General features: G+C 31.2%; 2 protein-coding genes across 2 annotated transcripts; one reads left to right on the forward strand and one right to left on the reverse strand.

The window, feature by feature from the left end:
* The first annotated feature begins 1,593 nt into the window (after positions 1-1,593).
* On the forward strand, positions 1,594-2,272 carry LOC104713209 (protein SMALL AUXIN UP-REGULATED RNA 51). The gene has a single exon (XM_010430281.3). The coding sequence runs from the start codon at positions 1,740-1,742 to the stop codon at positions 2,067-2,069; it is 330 nt and encodes a 109-aa protein (XP_010428583.1). The 5' UTR covers positions 1,594-1,739; the 3' UTR covers positions 2,070-2,272.
* A 4,906-nt stretch (positions 2,273-7,178) lies between these two features.
* Positions 7,179-8,109, reverse strand: LOC104713210 (protein SMALL AUXIN UP-REGULATED RNA 12). Its single transcript, XM_010430282.3, has one exon. The coding sequence runs from the start codon at positions 8,019-8,021 to the stop codon at positions 7,554-7,556; it is 468 nt and encodes a 155-aa protein (XP_010428584.1). The 5' UTR covers positions 8,022-8,109; the 3' UTR covers positions 7,179-7,553.
* Positions 8,110-14,702: the final 6,593 nt, after the last annotated feature.

Genomic DNA, 14,702 nt, shown 5'->3' on the forward strand with positions numbered 1-14,702 from the left:
TTTTTTTTTTCTTTTTTTTGTTCATACTTAATAGTATTATTTTTTTGACGCATTTCAATACTACTCTAAAGAAAGATTCACTGTATATGGTTTCCCAAGTGGACAGAAGTTCGGTTATACGTGTTACGTTAACACTTACCATTGTTTTTTTTTCTTAATTATATAATCTATCTTGTTCTTCTCTCTCTCTATCTATATAAAATATTGGGAAATATTACTCACTAGTGGCTCATTGGGTACAACAACGCTCCTTTTATCCTTGTGAAGTTTCAGCTTTGATGTCTTTTTCTTTTATTCTTCTAGATTCACGGGTTCAATAATCAAGATCGTGGTACTTTTCTGTACGTTCTTTTTCTTCATTTCTGAAATATTAGGATTCTTTTTATATAGTTTTGTGATCAAATTGCAGATATTAAACAGCATAATCCAACAAACCGAAAAAAGGTGACGGATTTGTAATTATCTAAAAAAATCCAGCAACTTTTGACAAACAAAATATACTAAATTAAATGTTGTATTACAAAATATCTTTGATATATACTGTACAAATATCCTAACGTCAATCATATTTTACTAGATGAAGCACTAATATCTAGTGTCCATTCGGTAATGCTGAAATTAAGAACGTTAGCTACGTTTTATAACAAAATTTATGGATTATTAAGTAGTATTGAATTTTCTATCTTACTGTTTGACAACGTGCATGAAGTAACACGTTGAGTGTTTCGTACGTGTGAGCTTTGCTTGTTAATAATTCGATAACAACTTGGATAAAAAAAAGCCCTACGCTCGATGTAAGATAAATGGGACAAGTAAATGGGAGAATGTGTCAAGATATCCATAAAGTGGAGACAGTAAAAGATAAAATACAAATATAAAGAACAACTACTATACTAGTACAACAGATTCGAATAAAACCCTAATCAACCTCGAAGGATGAGATTGAAACCCTAATTAAGTTAACTAAATCGACAAGCATGCATGTACCAAAAAGAAGAAAAAAAAATCAGTAGCCTAGATATTCAAATATATTCCAACCACAAAAAGTGAAAGTAAGATGAATATGCATCAAAACCGTCCGTCTAACAAATTCCACACATACTCGTCTCGTCTCATTTAGGACCCCACGTCTTCACATGCTTTGAAAACACAATTCATAGCATTTTTTTATGAATATATATTAATCTAAATTACGCATCAATTTGGTTTTTATTTTTGTTTTGTATAAGAAAAAAATTGAATTCAACAGATTCTCTCTTGGAGCCAAACCAGATGACCCAAGTGGTCGCTTTCGAGTTTCTACATTACATCAATTCTGCAACAAATTAAATAGTACTGCTTTTTATCATCTAAATGCACAACAAATATGGTCACCCGTAGCATACACGCAAATTCATATTCAAACAACAAACACATCATAATCTCCTCAACGCCTCGATATCACCATCACCCTCTCTCTCTCTCTTTATAATTAATTAATTTATGCACACATACTAATAATACATGTTGTGGGTGTGTATAAATTCGTATATACTGTACAATTTTGTAAATTCCGTATATTCTTTTTTTCGTTAAAAACTTTTTAAAAAATAAAGAAGAGTTTCCACTCGCTCAAGGCCTCAATAAATACCCCTCAACCATAAGTCCATGATCCCTCCCCTCACTCTCTCTAATTACACACTCATCCTTCATTGTTAGAAAAAGAAAAAGATTTTGAAGAGATCACTTGTCGAAGAGAAATGGCGATGAAGAAAGCGAACAAGCTAACGCAAACGGCGATGATCAAGCAAATCTTGAAGAGGTGTTCGAGCTTGGGGAAGAAACAGAACAATGTATACAGTGAAGACGAAAACGGATCTCCTCTTGACGTGCCTAAAGGTCACTTCGTCGTCTACGTAGGAGAGAATCGGGTCAGGTACGTTGTGCCCATTTCGTTTTTGACCCGACCCGAGTTTCAGCTTCTTCTCCAACAAGCAGAGGAAGAGTTTGGATTTGATCATGACATGGGTCTCACTATCCCTTGTGAAGAAGTCGTTTTCCGATCTCTCACCACCTCCATGCTCCGATGAACATATCTCTTTTTTTTTTTAGGGTTTTTTTAGTTAATATATTTTGGGAGGAAACAGAGGAAGCTGCTGAGTAAATGCTTCTCTGTGTTTAGCAAACCTTAATTATGTTTTTGGTTAATATGGGTTTAGTAGTTGTATTAGAGTGAGACTAACCCTTAGAAGAAAAAAAAACCTAAATGAGAATGATTACTATTTTTGGTACTCTTCTCAGATTTACTCTCTCATGGTGGTGTGGTTTGTTCAATGTTGTACCCTGTGAGAGACTACTTTTTAATATTTGATGAATGAGAGACTTTTTAATATTATCAGCTTAAGGCTTTGGTTTTTTAAAAAATTTACTTGATGTGATTTTCTTTTTACATCTTGTTGTAAACAAGTTGTGAATATGTGATAATTGAATTCTAGTCACGCGGACTCAGTCAAATATCTCTGCGCAGAGTCAACATGTAGTATAATGTAAACAAATTCCCAAAAAGGTTCTGTTAAATGGCAAATCTAGTAAAGCTGCTTTTTAAAAAGACTTGTATATAGTTGAGGGTGTGACAATTTTTTAAAAATGTGAAATTGGTTACTCAATTTTACAATTTAGTTTGATAAATTCTTTATAAAAAAAAAGAAAAAAAAAACCTCATTGCTGAGATAGTATAGACTCAAAAAACAAAGTACCACAGTCCTTGAAAACAGAGAGCAATAAGACACGGTCGTTCGTTACTTTCTAGAGTTTTGTCTCTCTCCACAAATTTACTAGTAATATGGTTCAAGGTTATTTTCATATTTTGAATTTTTAAAAACTCCATAGTGTATTTTTTTTTCTTTTAAAGCAAAGATGGTGTGTCTCTTTACAAATCGGCGGTTTTTAGCCGTTAAATCTGTTGAAATGACTTAAAGAAAAAGAAAAAAAAAAGAATCTGGATGGAATGTTAGTTGCAGGATCGTTACAGTATAATAACTATATATATATAGGGTTCTTTTGGTATAGGTTGAAAATTTGTGAAAGCGTTAACTTCGTATTAATTACGAGATTGGAAGGTAATAAAAAGCAAAACGAAAAATTTAATAGTTTTCTTAATTTGTGTGAAAAACCTTAAACGATAATTAAAAAAAATCAGAGAGAATACTTATTAAACAAATTTGGAATTATTATTTGGATTCTGTATTAAGTTAAAACTTAAAAGTTTTTATATGGACCCTAAAGTTGGGTGGTAGAGCAAAAAAGTCGTAACTGGTATAGTATCTTCTGATAAATAGATTGATACATTTGAGGATATATTAATTTTCATTACACCTATAGTTATAGACAAAATTAAAAGCTATGATAAACCCATAACTCCTAATGAGCTAAACCTATCTCGATGTTGATGTTAAACCGCTTAAAATTAATTTAGCCATATGGCATTTACGTTTGGTTTCTTTATATAACCATACACACTTTTTCACAAATGTGTAACAAATCGTGAGAAAAATATATACTTTAAGCATAGAATCTGCAAAAGTTTATTAGGTGTGTTTTTTGCTTTGATAATTCGTCCCACCTCTTCGGTAATAAAATCAGTCTTTGAAAAATAGAAAATAAAAAAAGTTTTGGAGATATCAAAATCAACGTCAGAGAGAGAGATAAGCACATGCGAACGTGACCCACAACAGCTTAAGAAATCTCGTATACATAGATTATTTAGATGATCATGAACCCAACAAAACAACCAAGAGGGTTAATAATCCTCTAGAACACAGAGTGGTAGGTGATGGGAGCCAACTTCAATTATTTTTGGACGGCTTAGATAAATAAACCATTAAAGCTTGACTTGTATCATGGGCTTCAAGATCACGATAAGATTCACCGTATCGTGTAATTGCACTCCCCCTATTATATGATGATTTGACATAACTACTACTACTACTACTCCTACCCTTGCCTCTCTTTACCGTACTACGGTACTTTATGGACGGATGGACTTTTTCTTCGGTTTGCTTAATTTAATTATGAGATAAAACTCAGTTTGCATATTACTTTGCCACATATATTAGTCTTAGAATTGGGTTTAAGATTTTGACACGTATTGAGAGTCAAATTTGTTTTTGTTTTGTTTTGTTTTGTGGGTGAAGTTAGTATTTTCCACCAAGGACTGAGGAAGAACTATTGATAAGTGTTACGGAAGAATGAAGGTATCATTATCAAATCATACATATCAGTGCTTTCTTTGAATTATATTTCCCTTTTACTTTTTTTTCTATCTTTTCCTAACCAATTGAATGTTATTTCCGCATTATACGCGAAGTGATAGTCTGTCACAAATTTCTTGAAATCCATTTATTACCGTACGGATTTCATTGTTTTGATTGATGATAAATGGCTTTAGTACGGATTTGAAGATGTATAATTAAATACTAGTTTGCTAGAATTTAACTAATCTCCTTTTCCTTATGGTCACCGACTTTTATACATAAAGATGTCTTTTTCCAAGGACGTTGTCTTTGTGAACGTAGAAAAGCTATTAAGATGTGGTAATGCCTAATATTTGTATGCGAATGGGTCGGTAAAGAGATCACAATCCCACCAAGTCCGAAAGTGCTACATATCCACTAATTAGCATATCAAGGAAAAAAACACACCAGATATTATCACTTCGTTTCTATATATATACTCTATAATGTTTTGATGCAATAATAATCATGACTACATCAACCATAAATTTCATTGAATTGTGACAATATCATATAGCTGATTCTCTCTATGGTAGAATCAGATAAATTAAATTATACGGCGATTGTCACCAAATTAACTAAGATAAAATAGAATTTATACGGTTCATTTATAAGGATTTTTAACTCTAATGACTGTATCTAGTATATTTACACGATTAGAAGGAACAAAGCATATCCATATTGGACTGGGCCTCTTCCGTCACCATCAATCTCGATAAATAAAAGGAAATCGGGTCTTCACCAAAGCGAACTTGTAAATGTTGTTATATCTTTTAGGTGGCTCATAATTATTGGTTAAGCCTGAGTGGATGGGTCTTTCCACAATCGACTTGGGCCGTAATCTCCGAAAAATTCACCAAAGCCGACATAAAAAACTAGTCAGTAAAAAGTGAGTATTTGACAAAGACAAAGCAATTGGAGAAATTTAATCAATTTTTGGAATTTGATCAGTGATAATTCCGCTAGTTGTTTGTATATATTAAGTTGTTAACCCTATTTTGATTTATTTAATTTTCACTGCTCTCTTCTTATTCCTCTGTTTGACTATCATATATTCTGTCCCGTGCATGTCATATGAATTATTTGAAGTTACTATTGGATTAATGATTAGCCATGCACGAGGGTGTGGGGGTAGCTGAATGTGAAATGACCAAAGGATAAGGGTACAAAGGTAAAGCTAAACAAAGCTTCTCTCATTGGGCCTCTCTTCGCTGTCCTTTCGAAAGAATCTCTCAACTTCTCTCTCTCTCTCTCGTGTTCACGACTCTCATCATTATAATTCTAAATAATTGTTGTACTAAAAGGACATATATCTTCCTCGTTAATGATCTCCTTCCTGGCTACAACTATCTTTAACCCAACATTGTTCTTTTAACCATTTCGAGTCTTCCTTGTCAAATTATATTCTATCTATCACATTAATCTATTTTCGGCCAAGTATCATTCATCAAAGCTAAAACTAGTAAATTCGCTTTCGTTCGTAAAAAGGTTTTTAAGTGTTGTTTGTTTTATCACCTTTTCAAACATGATATTTTTTAAGTGTTGTTTGTTTTATCACCTTTTCAAACATGATATTCATCGTTTATAGCTATTGTGTGGTAGATCCACATGGCGTAGTTTAGCTTCCCTAACTCGTGTTTTCGTTCATACTAACCCTAGATTCAACCTAGTGCATAATATTCCTAGACTAACGTGAATTAGTCTTGTCCTTTACTCCTTCATGCCGTCTCTTATTTGTGAAATGTTATGTGTGGTGTCGAATATGAAGTACAGAATATATGTTCAACATGTCCAATATTTGTGGATGCTAGAGAAGAAGGATCATCATGTCAATTATGTAATATTAACATTGGATACATCATGCCGAATGCGATAGATCAATATAATAATATAATAACTATATTGAAGTAATATGAACATTGGATATTGGAATATATTTTACTTATTAGAACTGAGTAAGATATATGACAAATAGAGATATCTTAATTCTTATGGACTGGAATGTAAAATATTTTCTGGTTCCTTGTAAATATTTTCTGCATTCATTGTAAAATGTTTTCAGGTTGGTTGTATGATCATAAAATATCCAATTTAACATCATTTTCAGGTTCATTGTAAAATATTAATTTTCTGATAAATAAAGATATAAATTTTCTTCCATATAAACTAGTGTGGACTGGAATGAATCAGAGAAATAACTAAAGAATCTAAACTATCTAATTAGCAAAAAAATCCAGGCTGTATGAACACATTCTAAAAACTAGATGAAGGTGATGACATTGTGTACCGTAAATTGTACTGTTGGAAGAACGTGAAGGACAGAAAAATCAAAAAGCTTTTTGTTGAGAATGAAAACATAACAAAGTGGCTATTTCCTGATAGTCTTTTCCTTCACATGACCTGGTCGGATTTTTTTTCCTTTTCTTCTGTTTCCAATCACTACGGTCCAATTTCAAACAACTTTCGCCGAAGCAGTAGACAAAAAATTGAATCAAAAGAAGAAGTAAATAATATTATAGATTTAAAATTCACACTAGTTAATTAGAAAATAACTTTATACTACATGGGGATGTTAAGAAGAAAAAAAACTTTATACTATATGGTTTATTATTGAATATATCACCTAAAGTATTAATCTATTTACATGAATTCAACTATATAAAAATATATAACAGATTCCAACTCTTTTTTTTTTTTTTTGTACTAGAAAAACAGTAAAGAGTATGATGTTTAAAGTTTAACAGGTTTAAAATACTCATTAAAATATTCGTAGGAACTGATTATGACAATCATTTTATATATTAATAAAATTATGATAGTTATGAATCTTATCTTATGAGTTATGATCATTAGCTCATTTCTTTTTCAAGTACGAGTGCAATGGTAATGGAATATACACGTTGTTGATTGTTAGAATATTGAAAATTTCTCCAACAATAATAATGATTACTACAATTTTAATGGAAATTGCAGAATATACAACCAAATAACCAATTTTAAAATCACATTCGAACCCGGGACGACTCGGTAGAATGACTCACCCACCTTTCACGGCCATCTCCGAGCCACCGCAAATACACTCCGCCGCCTCATCAATAAATAAATAGAAGAAGAAAAAAACAAAACCACAACGAACCGGAGTCAATGACGATTATTTCAAAATTGGCTTCGATTATTAACATTACTCGTTCCAAGTCGAACCGGGTCCGAACCGGCTCTCGTTTTATTTTGTCTCTATTTACTCTTCTGTACGACGCCGTCAAAGTGATCCGTTGAAAAAAATCACCACACGGCTTTGTTGTCGGAGACGCCGTGAAGTAACGGTCGAGATTCGATCCATAGATCTATCTTGCTACTAATCCCCACCACGTGGCAATTCTTCTGAAAATCATCGGGACAAGTAAACCGTCTTGACCGGGTCGAATCAGACCGGGATATAAACCGAATCGATTCCTCGAAAACCGATTCTTCGCAAGGGATAACCAACGGACCTTGGTTAACGAAACCGAACTCTTCCTCAGCTTGGACCAAAAGGTTCCTAAGGATGGGATGGTTCAGGTACGTCGCGCGCACTACAAATCTCCTGCAACTGCTTCCAACGTAGATCGCCACGTGTCCTGACGGTACATCTGACGGTACACAGCGGTTGAAAGAAGAAGACATCCTCGCTTGGTCGCGCCACCGTCGGAGCATCTGTCTCAGCCTCACAATGTGACGGATCTTACTGCATTTTCCGAGACCTCCAGCCATTTTTTTTTTCCGGTTAACTGATTTTTTTTGATCTGCTCTGTATTGTAGTTTGTAGTGAGAGAGAAAGTGTCAGAGGGGATTTTGAGAGTTTGGGAGGGACGAGGTTTATATAGTAAAGGGTATAAGAAAACGCCACTGGTTTTTGAGATATTTACGAGTTTACCTCCGTGGTCCCTTAATTTTAATTTGGCTCGATTCATTTACGTTTAATGAAATAAAAGATTAGTGTGATTGGTAGATTACTTGTTATTTCAGAGAAATTAATTTTTAAAAGATTTTGTTGAAAGAGAGATTAGATACGAATCAAATGATTCTTTTAAGAGGAGTATGATTTTTAGTATGTTTTTATCTTCTTAATACATTGGATGGTGCGCAAAGGTTTAGTGATACAAGAGATATGACGGATTAGACATGTGAATATTATTAATTAGTGGTTGATTATTATTGTTCATATGTATAATGATTATGCTAATGAATCTATTATCGATCATGGAAACAAAATAAAGAAAAATAGTGTCATTGGTATTTTTTTAAAGGATTGATTACTGTTAATTTGAATAAAAAGAAGTGTCGCTTTTGAAAAATAAAAAGAAATGGTAGGGAAATAAGAGCATGTGCTAGTGTTGGATAAGACGACCAGTCTTTGGAAAAGACTTCAAACATCACCTTGGAATTTGATTAGGATCATATTTAGAGGCACTTTTCTCTCTTTGTATGCATGTTCTTGTTTGGTTTATTGTCAAAGTGTTCATATGTTAAAAGCAATTAACCTGATGAGATTTTTAGCATTGACCTGAAAGTGTAGGCAGATATATAGCTTAGTGGTTCATATCAACCACAGGTGGACACACGAACTCGGCTAATTATTGGTTCTGTCGAATGTTTATATGATTCTTTAAATTTTTTTATAATTCACCCAAAAATGTAATTATGCAAATTGGGATCATATTGGATTGTTACATAAGTACATACACCTATTTTATATTATTGACTTTATAGATCTATAAGTGAATTATTTTCTTATTAATGATTAAATCTTATATACACCTATATATATATATATATTACAAAATTATTATCCAAGAGAAACGTACTCAATTATCCAAAACTGATGATCAATGATCGTTGTTATCATATGTACCACATGAAATTATATTTGGGCATTATATATGTACTTTTAAAATTAATAGTACATTTAAGTATAAGTTGATAGCAGATCTAAGGAGTATTATATTCATTCAGATTTATTCAGAATATTAGAAAATTAAGTATCTAACATAGGTTGAGAGGAAAAAAGTTTGAAGAATATACATAATAATAGTAACTGCTACATTTCTATAAAATTTGTTTGGTTTACTTTAGTTTTAATATTTTTTACTTAACCTTTATAATTAGATTTATAGTTGAGCTTTTTTGGAACGTAACTTGAGAGAATACAACTAAAAATAGTAAGAAATGCTTACATATTTACTAATATATGCACATAAAAGTTTAGACACTCAGCAAGACAGCAAGATGTATTTTTTGCTAGCAAGTCTATTTTGGATTCACCTATAAATATAATAGAAAATCAAATCTATAGATTGAGAAATAAATCTATAGCATCTGAAAGCTACCAAATATTTTAACTGCAAACAAACTGTTATATTTGTTAGCAAAAATAAACAAATTGTTAAAACGATATCGTTACATCAAAGACGACTTTCTTCGAATAACTCATGCTTATAGGCGTGACTGAGAAAAAAGAAATATTTTCTTATGCCTCATTATATTGGAAGAAAATTATTATTGTGACAAATATATATATATATATATATTCTTTTACACAATAGTAGCATAAAGAATTACTCAAAACATGCATTTCTCATTTTCTTTCACATCAGTACCATAGGTGTTTTTATATATACCTCCAACTAAACAATGTCAGTTATTGTGAGTTGAATCATGACAACATGATATGATATGAGATGGAAATTCGACAAATCAAGCTAACAAGGATTTAGAACATATGATGGCTCATCTTAAGAGATTAGGGTTACGGGTATTTGAAATTATGAACATGGCAAGAGTTTACAAACTAACGCAGTATAATTAACCGAACAAAACCGAACATGTTGTCTTTTGGATTATAGAAAAAAGGATTAAAGTGCTTTTTAACAATAGATTATATAAAAATACTTCAAGATCGATAGTTCGTGCTCGTACAAACATGGGCCATTAGCCACAGCTGCCGCTTGAGGGTCAAAACCTTTTAAATGTAGTTTTTTTTTTTGGGCAAAACATAAAATACAGTCCTTCTATTATATTAAACTTTGTCGTTTACGTATAAACTAATTTCGGCGCACGGAAGTGGGAGAATTTATGTTTAAACAACAATAAATAAAACCCACCACATGGGTAGCTGGGAAAAAGGTAATTAAAATAATGTACGTAATTAAAAATTGTATAGCCAATTGAATACTTATAAACCTTTTTAAAACTATAGTATAAAGGTTCTCTCACCAGTCGCAGTTAAGATTAACTGAAGATGCTTTTTGTTCACTGGAGAATTCATAAAATAAGTAGTGTTTTTATACGAAACGAAAAATAATGTAATACGGCGTACCACACCAAAACATTTATTTTTGTAGTTTACAAATGTGACCATGCCTCCATGTGCGCGAATGTCCCCATCTTCAGTTATTTTTATCTTTTTATTTTTTTTAGCAACAAGCAGCCAACATATTTTCCACTTTAATTTACGTACTGATGTCTAGATTTATCTCTATATCGTATATTTTCATGTGATAAAATCCATATTAAATCGTTGTCAGTATTTGTTACTGTCGGTCTAATCTGATGTACTTATTTCATCTTATCCTTAAAATTAGTCAGATTATGTCTAGTATATGAAAGGTTGTCACCATTATTTTCCACTCTTGCAATTAGATCAATCAACTAGTGTAAGAAAGTTAATTCAGTAAACAAATTGTTACACTAGAAAAATAATATAGAATTGCTTATCAATAATAATCCAATGTCCACACCTCGAGTTCCTATCACTCCTACATATCACATTTTCCGCATGTGGCATGATATATAATAATCTTATGATATATTCACTTATCATATTAATTTACTCGAATATTCATACATATATGTTTCATATTGAAATGATAGTTTGATAGAGATGATTGAATTACCTTATTTTAAATCTAAATATCGAATAAACAGTATGCAAAAAACATTGAAATATTAAGAAGAGAGGTGGGTCCAAATGCATGTTGTGGATGCATCCCCCCCCATACGACGTAACGTTCTCACCCCACTTGTTGCGTTTTAAGGATCTTACTCATTTAATTTTATCTTCCTAATCAAATCTTCATTAATGCTTCTGCAAGAATTTATTATTATTGGTTATAATGAATCCAATTACTCAATTATCTATAAATATATATAGAGGATATAAAATTACAAGAGAGTCGATCGTATTCTACGAATCGGCATTGGGTTGTCTCTTTATGCCTCCATTCGCCAAATTGCATTAACATGCACGCACAACTTGAGGAAATATATGTTATAGTATATGGGATCAAACAATTAAGCTAACTCGCTTAATTTGTTTTTACTAGGACACAAATCTCATCAACTAATATCTCCGTGTGGTAATGTCATTTGTTGAAGCAACAATGTATCCATATAAAAATCTTTTAATTATACAATATTAGGAGAAAATTGGTACATTAATATATTTAAATTTATAAATTCAGAGTGCTGTAAATAGTTCATTACAAAAATAATCAATTGATAACGTAAGTATAAACGACGTCTACTAGGCGCTGAGTATGTCGATGTGGACCAATTCTTTAGAGATGACATGTCATTATAAGAAGATGACGTGGCGTCCATAATTTTTATAAATCACGTTGACCGACTTGAGACCCCTCTTTCTCAGTCCAAGGCTTCGAGTGTGAAATATATTGACGGCTCTCTGTTGTAACACAGTAAACGTTACGGACCCACGGAACATTCCGTCATCTCTTTTTTATTTCTTTATTAAATATGAATTAAATACGTACAATAGTTTAGTTTAGTTTATTTTACGCATTAGGCAGTGATTAGCCACAAGCAGAAGGGATGAACCTGATTAAAGTTTTGGTTTCCTCAATGTTTATCTAGCTTTCACGTATTAGCTTTTTTACTAGTGAAATTTGTCATTCTCCACTCACATTTTTTTTTAAGAAACTCTTTATAACCAAGAAAAAAAGATATCATGACGCGTAAAACACAAAAGCATAAGTTTGGTTAATTAGTTTGCTATTGTGCTTTATAAAAGCCTATTTGGAATCTCTCAAGTTTTTATTTGTTCAACTTTTATCTTTATGTTGGATTAACTCGAATTTGTAATCAGTGTTTTATTATAAGTGTGAAGAACAGTACTGAAGACATAGAAAAATGCACATGCAATGTTTAGGTTAATAAAGGCATTAAGACATGCTAATCAGGATTATGCTTTGGATTTATTTAGGCAAACGTCTTTCGGCATCTCTGACATCTTATCAGATTTCGCCACGTCTCTATCTTTCCTCATATTTTCTTTATTTAATAAACACAATATGTTAATAATATCTATTCAAATTAATGTTTTATTTCTGTTCATGGCTCCAACAATACCAATTTGTACTATCAGTGAAGAATCTATTTTAAAATACAAACTCACTAATTCACTAATCGATAGATGAGTCAAGATATGAAAGTTCTTAGATCTACGTTATTATTTTCCTTAACTATGTATATGTATACTAATTACTATATTACGGTGTATGTAAAATAACAACTAGAAAAGTCTAGGTATCGTCAATCCAGGATCATCCACTAATTTTTGTTCTACCGATCCACAGCATCATACTCAAATCCCATTTGGTGAATTAAACTTTGAAAACTCATTCTAAAACTCGTAAAACTAACCATGGTCAGACAATGTGTATATTCTAATGGAATCAATTTTAACTATCACGCCAATACTGGAAATGGTAGTCGAATATTTTATAGATAATCTGTGGGTATCAAGAAGGTTTTGGCAAAAGATATCATCATAATTATTTTTAAAACTTTTTTATGATTATATAAAATTATGTAACACTAGATTTGGTTAGCTCATGGGTTTGCAGAATGAAAACAAAAGAGGCAAAAAGCTGTAAGATAATTTATTATATGATAAATTAAGTTTAAATGATAAAAGCAAAGAACACAGCCTTGCATTGCAATTATACGATGAGAATGTATCATATAATACTGGTTTTGGTAGAAATAATATTTGTTATGGGCGAAGGAATAAGTAGGCAGTGACGTATGTGATTTTCGAATAACTAGTTAGTCCTTATTTCGGACTTCAAGCATTAAGAGTTTTATAGTACTTTTTGCAACATTTTTTATGTTCTTATTTCATTTTTAAGAACGGAAATGGACCTTTGATTAGTTAAAGACAATAAAGTAAATGTATAATAATTAGCATCCAATTTATATTGGAAATGATTAGTCCTTCATTGAGTATATACAAGTACGTCAATGTTAAGCCAGTCCATAGACCAGCTCATCAAAATGTTTGTCTAGGAATCATTAGGACGCTTTATTTCAAATACATTACTAACTAGATTAAGACCCGTGCTAGAGCACGGGTTGAAATTCATTTTATTTATATTGTATTTTTAATATAAAATATAATTTATGTTATTGTTTTTAAAAAATTTCTTTTGGATAAAACATTATGTAATAAAATCATATGCTAAATATGAAGGCTTGACAAAAAACACATATTTTGTAAGTTTTATATTGTTAATGATTCTAGATAATTACACATGCTATAACACTGATTAAATTTTATTTTGTAATTTATCTTGTAACCCACTATTTAACTTGTAACCAATCAATCTATCAATTTCGTAATCTATCTTTGGTTAACGTTGTGGTCTATCGATAAAATATGTGGAAAATAAATTTGTAATATTATGTTTGATCTTTGGAAACAATGTGATATATGACTAAAATCTTCCAAAAATACAGTTTGGAATATTCATGATTTTATTTGTTACCATTAATATATCAATTATAAGTTTGGAATATCCTTAATATTTAGATGCAACCATTAATTAATATATAGATTAATCTATAACCCATCTATAACATATTTGTAACCATTTATTAAAAACATAAAGTCCACAAAAACTATGTTGTGTACTTCTCTTTTATTAAAAAGGGGATATTTTTTTATTATCATTAATAATTAAGTTTCTCATTATCCCTTTATTAACTTAATATCCTTCTCTTTCGTTTATATCATTGTACGTGTAACAACAGTTCGCAACTTTTATTTAAGCTTAATATTTCAAATCAGGTTTTTTTTGGGGAGAAAATGCTTAATATTTCAAATTTGAGAAACTTAATAATTTATATATAATTAAACTAATACAAATTTCTATTTTTTTTAATGAGGAAATCATGAATTGCTAAATAGCTATTACACTATTAAGTTTTATGAACAAGACTGTGTTACTTACGGCGAAGTGTATAATTTTGAAGTTTAAAATGACTGGTAAGAATAGAGAATATACAGTGTTGTAAGTTGTTATTAATGGACTAATGTGGCCATTACGGTTAATGGGTGTGCAACGCATCATAATACTACGATGAAAAAATTGGTGA

The sequence above is a fragment of the Camelina sativa genome, chromosome 9 (genome assembly GCF_030686135.1).
Source record: "Camelina sativa cultivar CO46 ecotype springtype chromosome 9, ASM3068613v1".
Taxonomy (NCBI): Eukaryota; Viridiplantae; Streptophyta; class Magnoliopsida; order Brassicales; family Brassicaceae; genus Camelina; species Camelina sativa.

Bases quoted from the DNA above. Each gene is read 5' to 3' on its own strand.
- LOC104713210 (XM_010430282.3), bottom strand. From the start codon at position 8,021: ATGGCTGGAGGTCTCGGAAAATGCAGTAAGATCCGTCACATTGTGAGG.
- LOC104713209 (XM_010430281.3), top strand. From the start codon at position 1,740: ATGGCGATGAAGAAAGCGAACAAGCTAACGCAAACGGCGATGATCAAG.